The sequence below is a fragment of the Melospiza georgiana genome, chromosome 7 (assembly GCF_028018845.1).
Source record: "Melospiza georgiana isolate bMelGeo1 chromosome 7, bMelGeo1.pri, whole genome shotgun sequence".
Lineage (NCBI taxonomy): Eukaryota > Metazoa > Chordata > Aves > Passeriformes > Passerellidae > Melospiza > Melospiza georgiana.
Window position 1 is genome coordinate 34548015 of NC_080436.1, and position 25221 is coordinate 34573235.

A 25221-nucleotide genomic window follows, 5' to 3' on the forward strand; every position below is an offset into this window, starting at 1 on the left:
GGTGTTAGCAAAGCTGGAAAGTCTTTGCCTCTATTTAATTTCTGGGACACACACACCCCCTGTCTCTGCCTTGCTCAGTTCTAGCCAATGGCAGCTGGAGGATGTGATGGCTGGGGCAGGGGGATGTTCTTCCAAGATGATTTTAGGTGATTTTTTCCCCCCATCATTGCCTCCCTTTCCTCTGTAGTGAAGGATTGAACGTGCCTGATGTAGATTATCAAACTCAGTGACTGAAATTGGATGTGAAGGTGCTCTCTGTCCCATGGTAGTGCAGGTTATTTTCCAGACCTTGCTCTTGTCACTGAGCTGACATGAAAGCTCAAGGTACTGGTGGATTGTCACTGACGTACCCTCTTTATGCCAATCTTCCCAGTGTCAGCCTGGAAACAGACATGGGAACAGGGGAAAGAAACCAGCAAAGAAGGCTGCTTCAGCAGATCTTGGTGCAGGAGAACCAGGTATGCAACTGCTGACTGACACAGTCCTCCAGAAAAATGAATTGTGGTGATGGGCTGGGAATGCACAAGAAAAGCTCAGGTGAGAAGGGCCAGAGCCAAGAGAAATCAGACAGAAATGGACATGGCAGACACTGGAAACATAAGGATGGGGAGGAAAACATGGAGAGAGGGGAAAAATGAAGTTAAATGGGAAAAGTGTAGTTTTGAAGGCTGGAGAAAAGACCAGAGAAGTTCAGGATTGGAGAGTACTAAAAGAAAGAGCACGTATGTCAGTTTACTGGGCCTAAGGTCTGTGACATTGTTACATTAAATATTAAATATACACACCCCTGCTTCCTTTTACTGGCCCAACAAGCGAAATCAAACAAAAACCACAAATAACTTTGTGCTCTTTGCTTTGTTTTGGTTTTAGTTTTTCCCATTTTAGTATATTTAAGCACATGGATATTGGAAACATTTTAAGAGATCTATAGATTAGCTCGTTGGAATTGGTAAAGAGGTCATCTTTTATGATGAAAATAAAATCTGATGGCATCTATCTTAATACCTTTACTGAGAATTTTCGCTCCCTGCTGTCAACTCTTCACAGAAAGTTACAGAAAAATCAGTTTTTCTAACAATTTAATGGAAAGGATTTTTTTTGAGGTAAGACAGACTAGTTCTTTGGCATGGTGATGTGTGAAGTGTTACCAGGCAAGGCCAGTGAGATGCTATAGTGAGTTCTGAAACCTGCTGCAAAATGAGTTGTTGATGATTTTATTTCCCTCTCTTTGTTTTGAGGACCCTCTTTGTATTCCCAGCTTTTACTTGCATTTGCACACTTGTACAAGTAAGCAGATTGTAGTTATAAGCACTGCTAAATGTGAGACCAAAGGCTCTCTAGAATATCAGAAAGGCAAATGCTGTGGGTTTGGTATCACCAAGTGGAGATACAAGTATGAAATAAGTGATTTTTTGTTGCAGTGTGATGTCATAGCCTGTCTTCCCCAGGTGTGCCAATCACCTCTCCCTTCCCCCTCCCTTGCCCCTGCTGAGTCTGTCTGTCAATCTTGGCATTCCAGAAAGGTTTTGTGTGATTGGCAGAGTTTAAAAGATGCCTCTCAGCCCTGGGGACATTGGGCCATCCAGGTGTCTTTGTCCCCTGAGACTCCCCCCTCCTTGCCTGGTTGGTGGGATCCCTGCCCCTTCCCTGCCCCTCTCCCCGGGGTTAAAAGACACAGCAACCACGGGGTTCCTTGGTGTGTTGGAGCTGTTGCTGCATTCAGAGGGATGTGGGCCAGAATAAAGCTCTGGATCCAAACCCTCCAGCAGAACTGTCTCCTTTCCTTCACCTCACCTTGAAGCCTCTCCACCAGAGGCAAACCTGAGCTCCTGCACGCCTGGACTCGTCCCGAGCGCCCAGCTGCAATATCCAGCTAGCCAAAATTTTTCATTTAGGATGCTGTATCAAAAAGTGCAATAACAGATTGAGATTCAGTTTTTCTTGTTTCAGTTGTGGGCAAAGTTCTAGAAATTACCGAGCTGCCCGAAGGCATCACTCGCATGGAGGCAGAGAAGCTCTTTGGGGAACTGTTGAAGGTGGGCGCCAAGATCCGGTGGCTGAGGGACTCGCAGTGCCAGCAGCAGCAGCAGCGGCGGCGGCTCTGCGGGGACGGCGGCGGGGGCGCCGGGGACTTGGCCTCCAGCTACACGGTGCTGGCCACCTTCCCCAGCACGGCGGCGGCGCAGAGCGCGCTCAAGAGACAGAGCGGCGGCGCGGGCGGCAAGTTCCGCCTGAGGAGCAGCAGGCGGCACCGCGAGCCGCACGGCCTCGAGAGGGCCAGCTCGCAGTAGCGCCGCCGCCTTCCCCCCCAGCGGTTCGGTGTCGCGGGCTTTCCGTGCTCTCCAGAGAGACTCCTGGGATGTTTTGGCACGTGACGTTTGCCATTGAAGAATAAATAACCCGGTGAATCCAGCAAGATGAAGAAAAAAATTGACAGAGTTGCTCCCAGACGATAGCAAGGAATCATCTTTGCGACAGGCGGCTTTCTGCGAGGAACGCTGCTGAAATGCCCCCTACTTTTATAGTAGTTTTGTTTTATATTTTTGAAATCTTGTATCAGATCCAAAGTTCTATTGTACAGCAGATGTTCATAAAAATCCATATGCAGATTTGTATTTTATAATCCCTTTTCACAGCCAGCACGCAGCAGTCCATTCCAAGGCAGGAACCTGAGGATTGGTGGAGGGGAAAAGAGAACCATTCTCAAGGAATTATATTCATTTTCTAGCAAACTATCCAACATCTTCAAGTTAACCTGTTCTTTGCCCCTTGTGTGTTTTTTCTTCTTTTCTTTCTTTTTTCCTCTTTTTTTTCTTCTTTTTCTCTTTTTCTTTAAGAAAAAAAAGAATATCATTTTAATAACTAACTCCTTAGGTGGTCATTGTCTTTTGCAATATATTCAAACAATGTCAAAAGAAATTACAAGTTTGTACCCTTGAAGAATTTGCTTCTGATCCAGCAAGTTTAATAATTACTAGAAGGGGATTATGAATAGGTTACAAAGAATGTTCACTGAATCACATTTTAATATTTCTTTTTAACAAAAGTGTGAAGAAACTTTATGTATCTTCACACAAGTGACAAAATGTTTGCACTTTAATTGTGTTCCCACCAGTATGGGTCTCTTTCTCTTCCTTTTCACGCTAAGATAATTGTGTTTGGTAAGTGCTGGAAACCTTTTTAATAGTTTAAGTTTTCATCATTTGCAGATGCTCACTGGACATTAAAGATTCATTGCACATACATGAAAACTTTTTTCAACTTGTGTAATTTGCAAGTCTGTACAATGTGTGCTGATGCAAGCCTTTTTCAGTTCAAAAGAATAAATGTTTACAAACACAAACTTTTTCAGTGCACTTGTTTAAGCTTCTAGGAATCTTCTGAAACCTGGATGAGCTCATATTAATGGCTGGAATCCTTTCAAATATGAGGAAAGATCTTAAACCCACAAATTTTAGAGCCTCTTAAAAAAACACCTGCTGTTCCTCCTCTGGCATTTATGTTATCCAGCCTTTCATAATATTTAAATGTTTCTCTATATAAGTAAAAAAGAGAAAATAGTCAGATGCTGTAAGGGACTGCTCCTGATTTTTTATTTTTACCTCAGGAACTGATTTGCTGTGTAGACAAGCAACTACTTGTTCACTTCCTAAGGCTATCACTTTGTGCATGCGTGACTTCTGAAAGAGGAAACTCAAAGTAAACTTGGTGTTTAAAAACATTTTACAGGGGATAAAGGTGAAGAATTAAGGTGCCTAAACCAGCATTAATTTCCATTGTTTGTACAAATGATTCTATCCCTGAACACCCAAACAGTGATGAAGTACTTGGAGGAAAACTTAGAAAACTGACCAGTCTGGGAATAATGTAGCCTAATGAATTAGTTTTATGGGACTTGATTCTGTGAAATGCTATAGCAACAGGGATTTACTGAAGGTCAGCTTAGATGTTCCCCTAAAACAAAGTGGAGGATGTTGACTTCAAGTCTCAGATAAAAGACAAGAAGACTCATTGCAGTCTGCTTTTCTGCAAGGATGGTACTGAGGATGCATTTCTTGCTGCAGTTTATCAATAACCCCTCCTCTGAGCAGCACAGGCAGCATGGCCACTGCTGCATTCTGTCACTGCCTCCTGCTGATTGCCATGCTAGTTCAGGATTATGGTTTAATCCTGTAAAAGCAGCTAAGAGATTGAAGGGCTGCAGGGACAGGTGTCTCAGCCCAGCCAGGCAGTGCCTCCCATTGTTAACTCCTTCCACAACAAGGTTCTTCCAAGATGCAGAAGGGCAGGCAGTAGCTGGGAGCTTCCATCTCTTCTGAAAGTGCCCAGCACTAAATCTGTATCAAATCAAACCCTTTCCAAAGGATGTTGCATGGCTTGCTGCATCTCATAAACTGTCCTCCCAATAAACAGAGAAGAAAAGGTAATGTGAGGTAAGCATGGAGAATGCAGCCCAAGCAACAGGAAGGGAGGGATACACTGGTTAGGAATAAGGCACAGAAAGTATTTAATTTTTATCAAAGCAGATATAAACTTGAATGCAAGTTGCCCTAGAATAAAACATTCAAACATGTAGGAAGCATGTTGTAGTCTAATCCAGAAACTGACCCTTTCCAGTCAGGTCTGCCCCCCTTTCTGAGAACATTTCACTCTGTGTTAAACAGGGATGGTTATGTTATTTTATCTGGATGTGTTGGTATGAGCCCACAATTCACAGCACTCTGGCACTGCAGACGTTTCTGATGTCTGCAGTGGGCAAAGTGTTGAAATATTTCCTCTTCACAGCTGTGTTTATTCCTGGGTTTGTGCTGTTCCATACTTCCTCTAGTAAGCAACCAGGATGCAGACTCATCTAACCAAGCCACTTTGTACCTTCCTGGCCTTTATCCCCTTCTGCCCCCTCTGGTTCCTTAAACCACACGAGCCCAGGCACTGTGAAAACCCCTGGAATTGCATTTGTTCCACGGATTTGGATCACAGTCTAGAAAGCAAATAAAAGCACTTTATGCATGTAAAATGCATTGTCATGTTCTAAAGAAATCTTTTAGTACTCCAGTGTATTTGAGCTTCCTCTCATTTGCCATTAAAGCTACTTTTAAAGCAAATAGTGGCAAAAGGAATTAAGTGGGGACTTCCATTGCAACAACATAATATATTTTGTTTTACTGAGAGCATGTCTTAACTTTTAAAACTAAAGAAAAGCACTGGAAGAATAAGCAGAAAAGCTGAACAAGAGCAGCCATTACCTACTCCACTAAAAGCTACTATTTCTTGATTTTAATTTTTAATTAACACACTTATAGTGTAAAATTCCTCCCAGAACTGTGAACACTTCATATAATGTCTGATAATTAAAACTTAAGAATATAAATTTAAGCCCCATCCTTTGAGGACTCCCTGAACCACCTGGGCCTGATGCTGGAATTGGGTGGCTCATTGCAGCAGCCCCTAAAACACCCTCACAGCCCTGCCAGGCTGTGGCTGCTGTGTTTGCTAAGGCAGGGCTGGTTGGGAACAAGCATTTGCATCTTCCCTGGCATTCCTCCCTGAGCAAATGTCACCTGTTCTAATATGAAATGTGTCCCTTTCACTCACATACACTTAGAAAAATGACAGGAAAAGGAGCAGAGTGTCTCTGAAGACAGAAACCCTGTGCTGTGGTGTACTCAGACTGCAGAGCTTGGGTGTCTCCACCCTGTAGGACGTGGTGTTTAAAGATCTGGTGGCACAGGGATGTTTGCAAATGGGGTTCTAGCAAAGCACCAGAACTGTGCAGTTCCATGAATCCAGGAAGGTACCTGGGTACAGGGAGTTTTTACCTATTTCCCATTTCTTGCAAGCCAGTTCCCTCTCAAGATGGAATGAATAGTTGGATTCTCATCCTATGACACTCATTTGTGCCTTAAAACTTCACACTTGACTTGGCTGTTGTTTTGAGTTAACCTTGTACTAGCCTGGATGCCTGGAAGGGTGTCAAAATTCCAACTTCTATAAATACTATTTAGCTCCATGTTATATTTTTTCCACATAAAATTGGTGCAGGCTTCAGTTCCTGTATTCAGCCCTGAAGCAAAGAATGTTTAGATGAAGCTTTGGAGAAAACTGACCAAAACACTTTTAAGTTACAGGTCATGAAGAATTATTGTAGCTGGAATTTTTTTATATTTCTAACTATGAAAGGAATTATTTCAATCCCTTCAATGTTTCTACAGCTTGGTTTTCATGAAGGCTGATGAAGGTCTTTTCATGAAGGTCTTCTCTATGTCCTATTCACATTTAAAACATTTTGGGTATTTTGGCTATTGATGTAAGTATAAAATTAAAGTGCACAACATTAATGTGACTTCATTTTGGAAGCTTCATTTCTTGGGTGTAGAACCCTTCAAAGGGCCTGATTTCCAGAATTATCTGAAAATTAAGCCCCTGTAAGTTATCTTATTCTGGAACCTAAGAGCAAAGTCTCCATCCACATCCAAAACCTTCAGTGTAAATTTAAATTACCTCTTGGATTACTTGAAAATGTGTGCAATTATGTTCTCACCACGATGTGTGTGAGCCTCCTCTTGCTTCAGTGTCTGCCTTGTGTCCTCAGGCCCACAGGGCTGGGCTTTGGCCCTGGCTCAGCTCAGCAGCCCTCACTGCAAGGTTTAGCTTTTATCCTGCTTGCAGCTACCTGATGTTCTGCAGTGGCTGTCAAAGTCTGTTGGGTTGGAAGTGGAACTTGCTGAAGACCTGATCAAGCATTACAATTTGGTCCAGGACACAAACACTGCAGTGTTTGCTGCTATTTTTTCATTTTCCAGTCTCACTGGGCCATGAAAGCTGGAATGGACTGTGCCTGCACTTGGGAAGAGAAAGCCCAATGTCACATGAGCCTGGTGCTGTAAACCAAAGAGCTGTAGAGGACAACCTGTGTGTCACTGGCAGCTGTATGCTTTTCAAACTGGAATAAGTTATAAAAATAAACTGTGTTGCTGTGGATAATGCTTAACAGTGAGGTTTATTTTTAATTCAGCTCCTGTGCCCCAGTTACCTGAGGCACAGGTATGAGCTGGGATTGATGAGGATCCACGGTGCTGACAGCAGTGCAGTGTTTCAGAGCAGGTGAGCAGAGGTGGAAGGGCAGGGACTGACTCCAACCCCCAGGGATCTGTTACACTTCATCTCCCAGAATTCCTTGGCAGGTTAAAAAGAACATTTACAAGCAATATTGCACATCATACCTCAATGACAGTGGCCTCAGTTTGAATTTGAAAGGGAGATGCTGGCATTCTGCTTTTTTCTCATATCCTCACTTCTGCCCTAGCTGTAGGGTTAATTAGCTTTGCCCTTCTTTGGTTTTCCAAGGTAGTTAATAACCAACATCATTATTAAGTGTGCCCTGATAGTCTACCACACTGATTTATACCAGACCTTGACTCCACAGTTGCTGAAATTTGCTGACTTTTTACTTGGCTTAAACTTTGATTTGTCAATTAATTGAAGGGTGAAGCAACTGTGCAATTTAAAATAGGAATTCCCTAATGAAGACACTTCCCATTTTGATCCAGATGGATGTGTTCTGGTGTTGGGGAGAAAAAATTATTCTCTTAGAATGCAAATGACTGCCTTGCTTTGTTTGCCATGCCAGTAACAGAAAACACAGAAGACATCTCCCTTCAAAGAACTGAATCCCAGTAATGCTCCAGCTGTTCAACTATTTTTTCTCAATAAAATTTTCTACTTACTGGTGAGTTATCCTGTCTTTTCCTAGGGCTACAAACTGCAGCCCTCTGTTGTTTCCAGACACAACTGTGCTAAAGGCTCTCAGCAAAGACATATCCAACAAGTCAGTGACCCTACAGTTGGAGACTTCCAAAATTGTGTTTTTTGAGAATGTAATATAAATACTTCCTGAGGATGTAAGAGATTGTATAAGAGATTGTACACTTCCACAAAAATTACATGTCCAGTCAATAGTAAGCCCTTTTTTAAATTCCTTGTTTCAATGGTATCAAAGAGTTCGAAAATCATATTTGAAAATAATTTTCAAAACACACAGTGTTCAACATTTTACTCACCTGTCTCGTGAAACCTGGCTTCCAACTTAGGGTTCCAAATCAGATGCAGTAAATGCAAACTACAGCTGCTGGAAATGCCAAGAGAATTAGTGCAACACATCCAAATTTATTGGAGAATTCAAGATACACCTTACAACCTAACCTCTTCCTCCCATGCTACACATGCAGTTGTGTAACAGAGATGTCTCTTTGTTGATCTCCAAAAACAAATTCAGTTTGATACTATCCAACCTTTGGCATTGCCCTTAAATCTGTTTTGTATCGTGAAGAAAATACAAAAATATCTGATTTTTTTTTTTTAATCCATCTCAGGAACATGTTCTGATGGTATTTCTTTAAGAAACTTGCAGAGGCATGACACACATGCAAAGCCTACCCAGTGAGGATTACTGACACCATTTCCACATGCTGCATCTTGGGAGAGGTAAAACAGACTCTGTACACTGCTGTCAACACTGATTTGCTTCCTTTTCACTCTAAGTCTGCAGGATTTTTTAGTTGGTATTATCCAGTTACACAAGGTACAACAGTGGAAGATTTCCAGACTGAGAGACAGTGTGGTTTCTGGCCTTTCAATATTTGAGTACCTGCCCCAGCAAGTTACCCAGTGCACACAGTCACAGTCCTAAGGGTGTTTTAGAAGAGCTCAAGAGCAGTGTTCTGTCCAGAATGTAACCATCAGAGCACTCTGACATCAACTGTGCTGTCCCACTTGCTGTGAAATGTCTACCAAGGCATCCTCCTGCCTTGCTGCCTGTGCTGCCATCCCTCACAAGGCCTGGGAGCACGGAGCATGTCCTGGCTTCACCTCCTGCCTCTCATGGAGGATCTATGCACACCATACTCTATTTTTGTTCTATTTAACAGGCATTTGTGTTGTTTCCTCCATCACTTTCCACCCACTTTGAGGGTGGGCGCTGGGGCAGGGATGGCTGTGGCCATCAGTCCTCCAGCCCCAGATACAGGAGGTGCCCCTTGTTCTGGCAGCTACCTCACAGAATCATGGAATTGTCAGGGTTGGAAGGAGCTCTGGATATCACCCTGTCCAAGCCCCTGGCAAGGCAGCGTTACCTGGAGCAGTGACTCAGGAACGTGTCCAGGTGCATTTGGAAAGTCTCCAGAGAGGGTGACCCCACACCCTCCCTGTTCCACCTGCAATGTAAAGCTCTTCCTCATGCTGAGGTGAAATTCCTTGTATTTTAGTCTATGCCCATTGCTCCTCATCCTGTCATGGGGCACAACTGAAAAGAGTCTGGCATCATCCTCTTGGTACCTGACTTTGAGATACTTATATTCTATTTGAGGTATTTATTCTGCATTACAGTCAACTGGATTAGAAAAGAGCTCTGAGATCACCGAGTTTAAACTGACCAAACACCACATCACCCACACCATGGCACTGAGTGCCACATCCAGCTTTTCTTCAAGGACCGAGAGGAACCGTGACTCTACCACCTCCCTGGGCAGCCTGTTCCAATGTCAAAACATCCCTTCTGAGAAGAGACTCTTCCTGATGTCCAACCTAAGCTGCCCTGGCGCAGGTTAAGGCTCTGCCCCATCGTTCTGTCGCTGGTTCCGTGGGAGAAGAGCCCGACCCACACGTGGCCCACCCTCCTGTCAGGGAGTTGCAGACAGCAGCAGGGTCTCCCGGAGCCCCCTTTGCGCCAGGCTGGGACGCCCCCTCAGCCGCTCCACACAGGACGCGTATAAATGAGATCCCCTCTCAGCCTTCCCTTCCCTGGCCTAAACTCGGGCAGCTCCCGCCGCCTCTCCTGACGGCCCGAGCCCGTTTGGCAGCGGAGCAGCGCACGGGGCGATGCCGCCCGTGGAAACACTCCGGCCCCGGGCTACACGGCCAAGATGGCGCCGGGCTGAGGGGGCCGGACCCGCCACCGCCCCCCGCGCGCCGTCGGGGAGGGGGCGGGCGGGCGTGGCGCGTGCCGCTCGCGGCCGCCAATCAGGGGCCAGCGGCGCCCGGCGGCGCGCGCAGGCGCGCGGGGGGCGGTTGGCGCGGCGGCGGCGCAGGCGCGGTGCCGGTGTCGCTGAGGGCGGCGGGTCCCGGCGGTCCCACGATGTGGTTCGGCGGCTCCGTCCCCGCCGCCATCGCCGCCGCCAAGGAGCGCAGCTCCGTCTTCGTCGTGTTCGTGGCAGGTACGGTACGGTACGTCTCGGGGCCGCCCGCCGCCCCCGCCGGCAGGGCCCGGCAGCGCCTTCCCGGCCGTGTCCCGCCCGCCGCCCCTCCCGCCGAGCGGGATTTGTGCTGTGTCAGCCCCAGCCCGCGGTGTCGGTGTCCGGCCCCCGCCCGTCCGAGGTGCCGCCGTCCCTCCGTTCTGCGCTCCTGCACCCGATTCTCGCCGGCGCAGCTCTCCGGGCTGCTCCTTGTGTTTTGTTTCCGTTCCTCGTACCGACAGCGCGTGTTTCATAACACCGTAATTGGAACCTGTGGGAATTCACATCGTCTTGTGTACGCTGCCTTTCTCTATGAAAAAAAGATGGGAAAGAGGGACACAGTCTTGAGCTGCGCCAGGGGAGGTTTAGGCTGGATATTGGGAGGAATTTCTCCCCAGAACGGGTGATTAGGCACTGGAACGGGCTGTCCAGGCGGTGCTGTGATCCCTGGGAGTGTTTAGGGAAAGGCTGGACGTGGCACTCAGTGCCGTGGTTTGGTGACAAGGTGGGGTTTGGTCATAGGTTGGACTCGATGGTCTCAGAGGCCTTTTCCAACACGATGGAAACTGTGATATTCTGTGATTAGACAAGCTCTTTAACTTATTTTTTAGCTTTTGCGTATCTCTGTGTGCGTTGTTTCTTAAGATTTTACTGTTGCCTTCCGTGCTCGTGGTTTGAAGATTTTCGGGTGCCTCAAGAAACAGTAACAATGTTGAATGTGTGACTCGGTGTCGTTCCCTTGAGAACTATTGAACTGTGGGACTCACGTGGCTTCAACAAGTTCACTCCCAAAGGGGATGTGAGCAGCAAAGTGCAGTTAAATTCCTTTAACACAGCTCTCCATGTACTTGGAGAACAGCATTTTCTGCTGGCTAATAAACGTACTGATAGAAATCAAGGTCTTGTCCGAGCACAGATTGGGCTGTGTTGGAGTAAGGGACGGGGTGGAGCAGTTCATGAAGAAGCTCAGCCCTTGAGAAGGAATCACATTGCACAATTTGGGAGGGACCCCATGCTGGAAGAGTGTGAGGAGTCCAACCCCTGAGGAGGAAGGAGCAGCAGGGACAAGGTGTGAGGAACTGACTGCGGGAAGAGTGGGAGGAGATTTGTTTTCATTTCCCATGATTCTGCTCTAATTTTTGATTAGTAATAAGTTAAATAATTTTTTTTCCCTGGTCAAGTCTGTTTTCCCTGCAAAGATTACACGTGAGTGTTCTCCCCCTATCCTTATCTCTTCCCATGAACCTTCTATTACATTCTCTCCCCTGCCCAGCTGAGGAGGGCAGTGACAGAGGGACTTTGGTGGGCCTCTCAGTAGTTTTTCAGCTTGATACATAAATCAGGGAGAAATGCATGTTGTAACTTATGTCCAGTATTTTTTATGAAACATAAGTTCTGCACAAAACGGGGCCCATTAGATTCTGATGCTGACTAGGTAGGTGTAGGAATATGTAGATACAGAGGGGAGATACATTTATGGTTGCAGGGATGTAACCTAGTTTTGTCACAGTGTGTGCTGTGAGGATTTGTTTTGTTTGTTCCTATGAGCCCTGGAGAAGGCAGAGCATGACTTAGCCAGGCACATCTCTGAAAGGGAAAAGTTGGAGAGTTCTGCCCACATCTGCTCCACCCTGGGCACCGTGGGATCAGGGCAGCTGACCTGTGCCAGAGCTGATCATGGCACTGTTCTGTTGCATGTGCTGGCAGAGGCAGCTGGGAAGCCCACGAACTTTCTCAGTGTGTGTGGAAGCAGCTGTGTTTGAAGGATGTGGAGTGCTGGAAGAATAGTCTGGTTTTGTGTTAGCACAGATTGGGTTTGTTGTTTGGGTAGAAATGTGTTTCACACTGCACAGTGATGGTAACTCTGAGCCTTTACACCCCACACTTCCTACTGGACACAGGCATTTGAAAGCACCTGGAGAGCAGGCCTTCAGCAGTGTTTGGTTCTGTACACTTCATCCAATAATATATAGGGAAAAATAATGTGAGAAATTGAAATTGTATTGTGTAGGATAGCTGTTAGGTACAGTTGACAAAAACTAGGATAGGAAATTCTGTTTGGACAGATTTGTCCATCTGTGTCTGGTTTCCACCACCATCTGCCTGTTCCACTCTCCCTCTCCTCTGCACTTCACTTACATTTTCTCTAGAAAATGAAGAAATTAATTATTCTTTCTGCTTCCAGAATATTTTCTTGTCAAGCAAGGAATAATGTGGTTATTTATCTTAAAAATGAGGTGGCATTTGTGATTGTAAGTGTGCATTGTTCCAGCAGGTTTCTCCTTAAGCCATAATCCCAGCATTTTGAGCTCAGTGTTTAAAACCCTCACGGCACATTCTGGTGACAGGATGGTGTAAGGTATTAAAGATGAACTCATGGGAAGTTGCAGTGAAAGGGATTGCTCCATTCTCCCCAGAGAGCATGAGGTGAAGCAGGTCTGCCTCAGGAAACTGCTTTGAAATACTGAGGTGAGATGTTGGGGGGTTGTGTTTGGGGAGCACACGAGTTACTCTGTGCCATGGAGTGATGGCACAGGGAGAGCATTCCTGGCAGTGAAACAGGTCTGGAGTGCAGTGCCCCAGGGGATGGTGTGAAGCTGTGGCAGGGGAGCTGCAGCATATCAGGAAAAGCTTCTGTCCCCAGAGGCTGTTGGGCAGTGGAACAGGCTCCTCAGGGAAGAGTTCAGGGAGAATTTGGGAAATGCTCTCTCTAAATATACGTGGGAGGATTTTTGGGATGTCCTGTGCAGGGCCAGGAGTGGGACCTCTGGGCTGGGAGGGACCCAATGATCTTTTTGGGTCCCTCCCAGCCCAGAATATATTATGATTTTATGAACATGCCTGGTATCTTGTTGGTATCTATTCTGCAGATGATTTTGTAGCCTTTAATCCTTTCAGTCACTAACCTAAACTTGGTAGTTCATTTGATACAAACCCTCCTCTGTTCTGACTGAGGTGTTGCAGATTATTTTATATCTTTCCAAAGGTTAGACATGTTCTGATCATTAAAATACCAGGCCACTCATAAAAAGTGCTTTTCAGAGTGAAAAAATGAAATGGTATGTGTGTGACAATAAAAAGGTTTAAATGAAAATGTTTGTTTTGTTTCAATAATGTTTGTAGAAACCCTCCTCCCTTTCTTCATAACTTTATTATTTTACTAATTTTTTGACAAAATGGTGATTTGCACACATAAGTTTGTTAGTGTTTGTTAGTTATTTGTAGCCAAGATGTATCAAGGCACTGTGCAAGTTAAAGAAGTGAAATGCTGCAGAGGAGGAGGAGGAGGTGAGTGGTTTAATGTCCTGGCTTCCTGGCATTTCCAGAATGGCAATCCTCTCTTACTGAGTAGTTATGAAATGTTGGACATGGAGAAATAAGTTGGGCTTCTCTCTCCTTCTGAAAGGAAAACACTTCCCTGATAACTGTGTGCTGAGGGGAATTAAAATCTTCTGACAGCCTGTGATGGTTTTGACTAAGTTCCTCATACAGGAAATAAATTGTTGCAGAAAAAGAGTCTTGTCCAGTATGTGAATCATTTGAGAAATGATCTATGTTTTCACTATGTAGATTTACCTGATCAGGTTTAAGAGATGAGGAAGTGTGACTGACTTGTTTACAGATCATTCCACTAAGTGAAATAGAGTAATGTTTTTGTTTGAGAAACAAGAAATCTGAGAGGTTTGGGATCTAGAATTCTAAGGCTGTTGTGCTGGCTCAGTGCAGAATTATTAATTATGTCAAATTCTGCTGCACTTGACCTCTTGACTTTTCTAATGTTTTTCCTGTCACCTGGCAGTTTTGATTTCAGGATATAATTACTGCTACAAACTGTAATAAATGAACCGTAACCTGTGGGATCTCAGCACCTCAGGACTGATGTGCAGAGTGACCCAGACCACCCTTGGGGGGCTCGGAGGTCCTGGAATGTTGCCAGCAGTGTCTGGTGGCTGGACTTTGATCCTACACGGGAGATGACACCTGTATGAGGATGGGAGGATTTCACTGGGTGAATGGTGAAGGGATGGGTTAATTAGAGTGTAAAACACAGGGTTTAAGATTTCTGTACAGGGGGGTCTAGAGAAGTAAGATGGAGGAATTGGGGCGTGTCCTGTCCTTCTTCTTCTTCTTCTTGGCCTCCATCTTCTGTGGTGATGTTGGCACTTTGGGATTGGTTATTACTAAAAGGGCACTGGTCAATAAGGGTAAAAGGTATTGGGGAAAATTGATAAATATTGTATATGTAATTTTGGGTATAAAGATAAGTGACCGCCCCGGGGGCTCTCAGTGTGCTCATGGCTGGCTGCTGTGCAGACTCTGTCGGGCCGAGAGAAAATCTTTTAGATAAACAATTAATAAACACCTGAGACTGAGAAAAAACCTGAAGTCTCTTCTCGTCCTTGAAGCACGGGCTGTCCAAGGCCACCTCGAGCCTTTCCAGGTCTTTGAAACAGCTGAGAAACCGACAGTAACCCCTAAATGAGAAAGTGTTATCAGAACAAAGATGTATGAGAATAAGCAACTGTTCAGTGGGTAGTGACAATATTAATCAGTGCATCATGGCACAGAGCTTTATAAAATGTGAGCTATCAGCACTTTCATTCAGTCATCTCTCAGACTCTACTGTGAGCAGCCTCTGCCCTGTTTGTGTCTTTCAGCATTCTTTTTTCTCCAGCAGTTGGCTGTGTGGAAAAGTTAGTGTTAGGCAAGTATTTGGATATTTTTAGTAGCCTAATCAGATGAGCACATGTCCTTACAAACAGTGTGTGGTGAAGCAGCTGCCTGCCAGGGAGCACTTGGAAACAGGAGAGGAGGCCGAGCTGCTCTGGGCACAACAGCTGCACTGACCACACTTGGAAGCACTGCACTTAAAGCAGGAGGAAAGTTCCCACGTAAAATAGCCTAAATATTTGCTTGCTTATGCAGAAGAATAATAATAGAGGTAGATGCTTTCTTACTTGCTCCAGTAATTACCAGGGAAAACTGAGACACGTGGTTGAAACCACTTTTCCAAAATTGTATTTTTGATACATGCCCCTGTGAGAGGCCTTGTGACCAGATAGCAGCACTTCACTGGGAGATTCCACATGTAACTCCTGATCTTGAACAAGTCAAAAATATTGCATGGAATGGCAACTGGGATGAAACAAACAAGTGGTTTGTTGTTGTCACTGAATAATGGACTACTATACTTCTATACTTGTGACTGGATTCTTTATCAAGGCTGCAGTGCATTCCAAGCTGCTAGGAACTAATACAGATTGAAGATAAAGAAATGGTTGCAGGCCAGTGTACTTGTTGAAAGATGGTTAATATTCATCAGAATCTATTTATTAACCCACACCCTCACTAAACTGGTGTTTTAGGAGATAAATGTATGATTGATCTGTTTCATCTGATTAAAATAACACCTCTGAATCTGTGGCCCCTGAACACCTTTTCAGTTTCTCTTATCCAAGGATCTCCTCTGCATTTGTTATTCTTGTTCTGTGCTCCTCACACCTTTTCCTCCCATCATACTGTTACTGTTAATGTCAGGAAGTGGAATACAAAACTAAGTTATAAATAGTTTGCAAATAAATGTTTCTTGGTTTTACACTGTCAAACTGTGAAACCTTACCTGCTGAATTATGTATTTACAGGGAGTGAAGACCATAGGTTTACCTACTAGCAGCTGATGTACTAATATATAATTAAAGTTATGAAGGGCAAGCAGAACAGTTTTTTGATAGTTTTGACATATCAAAGTGAACCAGCTGGAGTGAATTGTCTCCAGATTATTAAAAATAATAATTATAAACTGACTTGAAAATAATCCCTAGAGTGTTTTACAAAGGTGAATCCAAGGGATTGAAGGAAAGGTAAAATCAGGGCAGAAGCAGCAATTTGTGGTGGGTTTAACTCATGTGTGTGCTGTGTCTTGCAGGTGAAGATGAACAATCTACTGAGATGGCTGCAAGGTGGGAAGATGAGAAGGTGACTGAAGCTGCATCAGATGGTTTTGTTGCTATTAAAATTGACACCAAAAGGTTTGAGCCTATTCTAATTCTGTCTCTTATACAGTCTTTCATTGATGATGATGAGAGTAAGAGGCTTTTGAAGTCCTCACCTTGATAGGAGGTAGTTTAAATACAGGGTTCCAGAACTGAAGTGAATTCAGTACTCCTGGAGTCCCTAAAGCCTGAGAAAATGTCAATTCTGCACATACTCATTGAGTATTTCAGACTGTATTCCAGTACTAGTAATAGAATGCTTGAGGTTGCCCTTTCTCAACTGGAAGAGACACAAAAATGCTATTAAAAATGCAAGTGCTAGAGGCAGTTCTTCGTTTGCCAAGTTACATAATGAATTAAAAACCTTTCATGAATTCAGAAAGATAAAAATCTGTAAAGCCCCAGAGCAAATGTGTTTGCCTCCATTGTATGCACATAGAATGGAGAAGCATTTAAGCTCCTGGGTAAATTACTCAGCTATTTTTGTTAATGTTTGTGTTCCACTCCATGTACACAAAGTGCACTGACATTTCCCCAAATGGTATTATTTTGAAATGCTCTATAGACATTTTATTAGATTTACTACATTATTTGTGCTCAATAGACTAGATTTCTTTTTCCTGACTTGCCTTTTAGCACTGCTTTCCTAATTTTATGTAGTCAACTGTGATAACCAAGGATTGTCACCATGTCAACACTTTTGCAAAATGCTAATGATAAGATGCAGTGCAAATTTGCTTTTAGTGTTCTCTCAAGTATTTAAATAGTTTTGTAGGACAGTTATTTTTATGATGAAAGACTTAATCTGAAGTTGTTGCAAAATGATTGCTACTCCTAAATGAATCTTTTCTTTTAAACAGTGAAGCATGCCTGCAGTTTTCTCAAATTTGTATCCTTTGAGATCTGTTTAGATGCTACATTATGATTACAGATAATTGCTCTTTAAAAGTTAATACCCTTCTTAAGACAAATACTTACAAGCAATGCTATTGAAAATACTTATTTTGGCACAAAACTATGCAATAAACTATGTTAATAGATACCATCTGTGTATTCAACTAGCTGTCAGTTATTAGAGAAAGTGAGCAAATTGGGTTTTTTTATGTTAATCCTATGTAATTCTCTAAATATAAAATTATCTAAAGCTTTATGTAATCTAAATAACCTCTTGGTCCTACTAATTAGCATTAGAAAACAAACAAAAAATGCTTTAAATGATGAGCTGGGGCTCAGAGGTGCAGAGGAGGGGGAAGAAGCAGTGGCTGGGTCTGTCACATGCACAGGTGTGGAGGCAGGTAAAGCCCTGGCTGCCTCAAGGAGGTCACTGCTCACAGCTCATTCATTCTGTGTGATGCTGGGAATTCTTAACTTGGATATCTTCATGCTCACGAGTTCAGAACTGTCTACTTAAGATGTTGTCTGACACTAAAACAAAAGATTCTCAAGTCAATGCATAATCAGTTGCCTAAAAAGTTGGAGAAAAATACTTTGGCCTAAACCAATAAAAAGAAAAGAAGAAATGCTTACCAGTTGCCTGTAATGTTTCCCAGCATCTTCTTCTTTCTTCCTCCCTTGGCCCTGGCTGCTGGTGAGCAGTTGGAGATGAGAGCACTGGGCTAGAAGCTGTAGGAAGGGCTGCTGTGCCCTGTGAAGTTACTCTGTGTCACCTCCTGCCTTTCACTGCCCTTAACTGCCTGTGCAGATCCTGTGGTGTGTGTCCCATCCAGCTTTTTCATAGGAGACAATGGAATCCCTTTGGAAGTCATTGCTGGCAGCGTTTCTGTGGAGGAGCTCGTTACCAGAATCCATAAAGTCAAACAGGTAATGCTGACAGGCTGCATCTTCAGCTGGAGCTGGGAATGCTCAGTTCAGTGATGGCCCTGGCCCTTAGCCTGTGCCTTTGGCAGTTACTGGTGGAAGCAGAACCAGTGAGTTACAACAATAAAATCTGCAACCTTGGGTTCAGTACACACTGAAGCACTGTGAACATGTGCTGCATTCATTTTTGTTTTGTTTAGATCACCTGTGTAAACAAACCCACAGTACTGGAGAAATGTGTCAAGAGCTCTAAACTGGAATGACAAAATGTGACAACTCACCTTTAAAGGGATTACTCTTCAGCTTATAATGTGGTTATGTAATATTGTTCTGTAATGTGGATTTATAAAATTATATACAAGTGTACATTGCTTTATCACTTTGATTTCAAGTGCAAGACTAAAATTAGAAAAATATATGAAATGCATGATTGTACCATACTAAACAATATGTGATAATTCTAGATTTGTATTTTCAATAGGGCTGATTTTTCACTAATAATTTAGTCTTGACCTTTTTTAACCTGTGAAAAATACTTGAACTTTCATAGGCTCCATTCTCTCTTCCCAATTTCTTAGATGCACACGGGGAAAGGGCGGCCTGTGGAGAACGGCACTCAGGCAGCTGCTCCCTGTCCCTCCTCTCAGTCTGATGGTGCTCCAGAAAGTGCAGAATCCAGAGCAGGGCCTTGTGACTCTGCTGAGCCTCTCATGCCTGAGACATTAGCATCTTCTGCTGGTAATGGTTAGTGTTCTTGCCACCTCAAATGCCACCTCATTTGCTTTGGAAATGGTTTGTCTTCATTTGTTACATGATGGTACATAAAAGGCCATATATTGAGCAGACTCGCTGAGGAAAAATGTGGGATATTCCAGAATGCTTTGTGCAAGTCTAGAGGGAAGGATAACTTGTCATTCTGCTTAGTTTTAATAAGTGAGGAATCTGTTGAGTTTATAACTCAATAAAATTGTGTATGCTTTCCTGAAAAAGGGTTCTATTAAGGATTTTTTTGGCTTAGTAACCTGAAACCAAATTGTTGAGGGGGGAGTCCAAGTAACAGAACCTGTATGAGATATCCCAGTCGCTGCAAATTGTGGCTAGCAATGAGCCTGATGATTGTTATGATAAGAAATGCACCTTTTCTGGTTTTTTCTTATGCATTGCTTTCTTGTAAACCCCTTGAAGATGAAGCAAATTCAGCTCAAGCAAGCCAGGAAACAACTAATTCTGCAGATGAGCAAGCAAATGATGCTCAGCCTGTGAATGATCTTACACTCAAAGTAGAAAGGCAAGTCTTTTTTTGCAGACTTCTTAATGTATTGTATTTGTTTCTCAGGAGGCAGCTTTGTTGGGTTTCGGGTTGGTTTGGGATTTTTTAACAAACATATTTAATTACAGGATTTTGGTCCTTCATCTGTTGTCATCTGGCAAATATTTATGTGGTCTTAGTTCTGTTACATGTCTCTGACAATACTAGGGCTGATACCAAACCAGGTTTTTAACTAATATAATTCCTCATGTACTTTGAAAGAAAGAGGTAATCTGGAAAACTCTAAGTGTTCACCTTTGATATAACTTCAATAGAGAGGATATGTTTGCTGCAGGTTCTTGAATTAATTGAAACACTGGAAACTGGTGCAATAAAATGCCAACCTAGGTTTTGTATAGAGCTGTCATCTTATTTCTTCTTGTTGGTTTGGTGATTGTTTCTAGTTTAGGGATAGTGGAAAAGTCAGTGGAATCCTATTCTGAGACTCATGTTTTGATCAGTGAACAGTAATGACTTGAGTTCAGTTTTTTGAAGTATGGTGATCTGAAACACCTGGCTCAAAACATATTGATTCATTATAATTTTTTTAAAATATGGGATATTGTTTATAAACTTGTTTTTAGTAAGTAATTGATATTTGAAATATCTTGTCTAAAATCATAACACATGTTTAGCAAATGGGAATATTTATAATGCTAAAATATATTTTAAATCTTTTTCATACTTATTTTAGTTTTCTTCCAAAGTTATTAGACAAAAGGTATATTTTTTACTCACCACTGATAAGACAATGCAGTCAATATTTTAATATAATTATCAGTGATCCTTTTAAAATAATGCATAATTTATCTTCAGCATTGTTTGCAAGGGGAGAAAGAGGCCAAGCTCTGTGGTAATCACCACTTTTGAACAGCTACCATACATTTTTCTGATTATACAGCTTTTCACATTGGGTCATGCCTGCCCTTTCCCCAGACTTCAGTTATGTTGGGATTTTATTGCCAATCTGTATTTAGAAATTTACTTTGTTCTTTTAAGCTAATCTTTATTCTGAGGCATTTTTCTGAATAGCTGAGACAGATGCTTATGCATCTATGTCAGGGCTCTGTATTACTTGTGTTCCATTTTAGGAGGTGATGTGCAGAAGAAACCAGATGGCTTAAATAGCTAAAAAGAGACTGAGATTTAGTGTTTCTGTTACCACAGATCATAAATAGTATTTGCTTATTGTATATCTTCATAAGTTGGTTCGACAGCAGGAAAATGCAGGAATCTTCATTTAACGAGTGGAAAAGGGACAAAAGGAATAGGTTAGAACAGCTCTAAAGTGAGAAAGGAGGTGGTGAAATCACCACTGCCCTTTGCATGGAAGGTGCACCCGCATGGGAATGAATCACTGCTGGTACATGAGCTATTAGCACTGTGCTACAGCTCATTTTCATGTGTTCTCCTGGGTTTGCAAATGCTCCATTAACATTTGAAAATACTGCAATGATAAGACTTTTGACTCTATTCTTAAATTTAGGTTAACAAAAAAGCTTGAAGAAAGACGAGAAGAGAAAAGGAAAGAAGAAGAACAGGTAACACAAAAATGTAAAACCTCTTGCTGTTGCAGGTTTGGTTTTTTTTAACCCTTATTTGAATAAATCATAAATAATTAATTCCTTCTTACACAAACATACCTCAGTCTTTTCTCTTGCCTGAGGCAATTTTGTGCTTCAATTTTTATATCTCTCTATTCAGAAGGAAATTAAGAAAGAAATTGAAAGAAGGAAAACTGGCAAAGAAATGTTGGAGTACAAAAGACGACAGGAAGAAGAACTGACCAAACGCATGTTGGAGGAAAGGAACAGAGAAAAGGCAGAGGAGAGGGCTGCCAGAGAGCGCATAAGGCAACAGATTGCAATGGTAAATTTTGCATTTTGGGAGAGAGTGTGCTGCTTCTCTCTCTCACAGTGTACTAAAATGATAATTTTTCTCATTTGCTGAGGCTTTGAAAGATTATTCATTTTTCCATTTGGAATCCACTAGCCTTGTATAGTAATGATTTTTGTGTTTGGGGTTTATATGGCATTTCCTGTGTATGAAATGAAACTTCTGCTTTCATTTTCACAATTCTATATGAACAAACATTTCTGTCATATTGCTTGAGTCTAGTGGAGAATTATCATATAAACGTAAAAATAATTGCAATTTAGGCATGGTGCTAAAAGAGAAGCACAGGGAGTATTTAATTGTAGAAAATACACAAGAACACTGCTCTCAGAATGGTGAGGAGGATTATTTTCCAAGTTAGTATATATATGTGTGTGCATATATGGATGTAAACAGTAGATAACAACTGAAATTCTTCCTCATTATTAGGCTTTGGTATAGAACACTCAGAATTGCAGGTGTGTAACTCATTGTAAGGTTTTTGCCTTTATCTTCCCTGGAGTGTTGAGCTTGCATGGGAAGATCATCTATTAACAACTGGTTGTGGGAAGTGACTCAGTGAGAAGTGTCATCTTGGCTCATGACACGAGATTGTGCAGTTTGGCACTGAATAATTCTTTGCAGTTCCACTGTCTTTTCTCCATATGGTCTGTTTGTATCTGTGCAGTTGGTTCATGAGCATAGATCACAGCTGTCTAATGAATGTTAAGCAACAAGTTATGTTAACAATTAAGGTTTCTCTTTGATCCTTCACAGGATCGTGCTGAGAGGGCAGCTCGCTTTGCAAAGTCGAAGGAAGAAGCAGAAGCTGCAAAAGCTGCAGCTCTTCAGGCTAAACAGGCTGAAATAGAGGCCAGAAAAGAGGCAGCTCAAAGGGAGCGAAGGTGAGTTGCAGTAGAGACAAAAGTGTGTATTTTGGGGGAGAGAGATAAAGAAACTTTTTTAAAGGGGTTAATATATCTCCTCATCTCTTGACAACATGTTGCCGTGTTGAGCTGTTTAAGTAGTGACATTAAAGGCAGCTGTTTACATGAACGTGATGCTCTTTGAGAGCTTTCATCTTTTTGACATTCATGATCATGAAACACTGACCACCTTTACTGGTGTGTTATTTTAGTTAGTTAAGAGCTGTTTTGTGTCTGAGCTTTGATTTAAATACCAGTATAATGGAGCTTGGTGGGGTACTAGATAAGGTGAGAATGCCAAAGATATGCCTGGGCAGAATGACTGGATAATGCCAGCACTGCTGGGGAGCTTGGTGCAGATCCAGGGGCTGTGTGTGGATGGCTTGGATTCAGCAAGGCTGCGATGGGGCCATCAGTGCCCATGTCAGAGCTGTCTCCTGCTTTGCCCAGCGCTGCTGGTTTAAGAATTATCCAAACCTATGGGAACCTTATATGGAGTTGTGGAAGAGATGCATTGAGATCAGCAGGTGGTTCTTCACTGTGAATTCCATCTTACAACCCTTCTGCACTGCCCTGGGCAGCATGACTGTCCCTCTCTGCCACATTTCAGTAGTACCAAGCTCAAAGCCCAGGAGCCTTTGTCTGTGAGTGTTCATGTCCTGACTGACCCCAATGCCTGTCCCACAGTGCAATAGCCAGGATTCAGTTCCGCCTCCCCGATGGATCTTCCTTCACCAACCAGTTCCCATCTGAAGCACGGCTAGAAGAAGCCAGGCAGTTTGCTGCACAGGTAATATGGGCATTTTGTTTCTCAGCTAGGTGCTGATTATGATTTGTTGAGCCTCAAGTAGTTGTTATGGTGGTGGAGTTGTCATCAACTCCTTTCCTTATTGGGTATTTGAAGGGAGTTTTAGCAGCCTTCTCCAGTGCCATCAAGTGCCTTTGGATTGCTGCAGTGTGTATTAGTAAGATATAGAGAAAAATGAACAATATTTCATCTCCTACTTTGAGGATGATTGATAGTTTGATACAAAACTCTTGTTAAGGTATACTCAGCTGGCAAATACGCAGTTGTTTGAAAATGAGCAGTCATAAATAAAATGTTTTCTTTATGTGCTTCACAGACGGTTGGTAACACTTACGGCAATTTTTCACTGGCAACAATGTTTCCCAGGAGGGAGTTTACCAAAGAAGATTATGGAAAGAAGTTACTGGAACTCGAGTTGGCACCCAGTGCTTCAGTAGTGCTGCTGCCGGTAGGTGATGGGTTTTGGTGTCTGATTTTTCAAACAGCACTACAGTAGCTGGATACTTGCTGTTAGTTGGCCATGAATTATTTGGCTTGAATTTGGGGATTTTCTTTGTCTAAAGATTGCAAAATTACTCTGGTTTTTGTCAGGACTGATTTGGAGCAGTTTCTCTGATAAATGGTGACTTGTCTTAGATACTTGTCTAAGGATGCCTGAAATACTCTGTCTACAAGAGCAGGACTTCAATACCTGACAGCTTTGCTTGGTGTGTTCCTGACAGGCGGGAAGACCTGCGACTTCTGTTGTGCAGGCTTCGGGCAGCGATCTGTGGAAGTTCCTGGGCACAATCCTTTACCCCCTCCTAGCGGTTTGGAGATTCATTAGCAACTTCCTGTTTACGAGCCCACCCCCCTCGCAGCCCTCTGTGAGATCAGCTCACCAGCAGGAGCACTCAGCTCCCTCAGCCTCGGGCAGCCTCGAGCAAAGCAGGTAAGGCAAAGTGCTTCAGGCAGCTGTTTCTCCAGCCTCTTGCTGCAATTGCTTTAATCTTGCAGTGGGGAACTGAACTCCCAATTACACAGTAGGAACAGCATTGTCTCGCAGTTATTTATGAATAGGGAATTCAGCTGTAACTACAAAGGTGAGCTTCACTTCAGCTGATGCTGTTTGGAAGATAAAAATGTTAAAAATGAGATATCAAACTGTTAGGGGATGGTTGTTCAAGAAACAGAAGCAGATGAAGTCTGGTTTTGACAGGTTTTGTATTGCCTAGAGAATGAGATCTCCCATGTACCAGGAGAGCTGCTCAGCTGTTTCTGGTGAAGAAGCCACTTACTGCTTCAATGACAGGGAAAGTGAGAGTCTGCCACTCTGTCTGACTGCTAAATGACAAATTTTCACCTGGGTATTGCTTGCCAAGGAAACAAAGGGTTGAAGAAAACTATTCTTGAGGATAAGAGAAGGATGGATGTTTTGTGTTTATTGCATTTGCTGCTTCTCTTGTGTAATTATTACTGAGGAAACTGTCAAACCTCACTGTTCTTTGTGCCCTAGGCAAGCAGTCAGGAAACGAGTAGTGGAAAAGCGGGGGGAAGACTTCAAAAAAGAAGGCAAAATATATAGACTGAGGACTCAAGATGATGGAGAAGATGAAAACAATACTTGGAATGGAAATTCTACACAACAAATGTAGTTTTGAGTAACTGCAGTTACTATCTGGCTGCTTTTTTTTTTCCTTCTCTTATTTGATCTGTCAACTAAAGCTTCTGGACAAGTGGGGCTTATTTTCCACTGACTGAATTACTTAATTCTTATTCCTGGTGGATTATGGAATAAAGTCACTTATGCCAGAAAAAATCAAGTGGGTGTAGGTGAAACCTAGTAAAAAGACTGAAAATCTCCATCAGCTTTCATAAATATTGCCCTATGCCATAGAAAGGCACTTTTTAATCTATAAATATTCTGCTACATAAATTTAAGGGCCAGATATATTCATATAAAGGTCATGGCAGACAATGACTGATTAAAATGAGGGTTTCAGAAGCACTATAAGTAGCAAATCAGGTAACTAATTTATGTTTAACTTTTTTCTTGCTTCTGCAACTGCAAGCAAAACCTTGTAGTTTTTAATTCCCTAAGCACTCAATAAACTATTTTCCAGAAAACATGACTACCTTGTGAAGTTCCTCTGATGTGCTGGTATCACAAGGAAAGCAAGCAGGATCATTCACTGAAATTTAAAATACAGCCGACAAACATTTTGTTCCAGGTTAAATGACCTTACTGTACATGCAATAAAGGAAAAAGGGGGTGAAAATCCAA

The 25221-nt window shown here is 42.8% G+C and overlaps 2 protein-coding genes across 7 annotated transcripts in view; both read left to right on the top strand.

The window, feature by feature from the left end:
- The window catches only part of R3HDM1 (R3H domain containing 1), an 80534-nt gene extending 77191 nt beyond the window's left edge, over positions 1-3343 (top strand). For all 5 annotated transcript variants that reach the window (XM_058027539.1, XM_058027534.1, XM_058027536.1 and 2 more), the window contains 2 exons: positions 374-458; positions 1951-3343. In XM_058027539.1, the coding sequence (XP_057883522.1) occupies positions 374-458; positions 1951-2291 (426 nt within the window). In that variant the 3' untranslated portion in view covers positions 2292-3343. The remainder of the gene's footprint in view (positions 1-373; positions 459-1950) is intronic.
- Positions 3344-10080: 6737 nt separating this feature from the next.
- UBXN4 (UBX domain protein 4) lies at positions 10081-25069 on the top strand. Of its 2 annotated transcripts, none has more exons than XM_058027852.1 (13): positions 10081-10211; positions 16156-16258; positions 17083-17111; positions 17925-18043; positions 18619-18784; positions 19226-19328; positions 20836-20890; positions 21054-21218; positions 22002-22129; positions 22838-22940; positions 23275-23406; positions 23681-23889; positions 24454-25069. In XM_058027852.1, the coding sequence occupies exons 1-13, from the start codon at positions 10133-10135 to the stop codon at positions 24590-24592; spliced, it is 1530 nt and encodes a 509-aa protein (XP_057883835.1). In that variant the 5' UTR covers positions 10081-10132; the 3' UTR covers positions 24593-25069. The 2 variants fall into 2 exon arrangements, with proteins under 2 accessions (XP_057883835.1, XP_057883836.1); XM_058027853.1 differs by having other exon boundaries at positions 18619-18778.
- Positions 25070-25221: the final 152 nt, after the last annotated feature.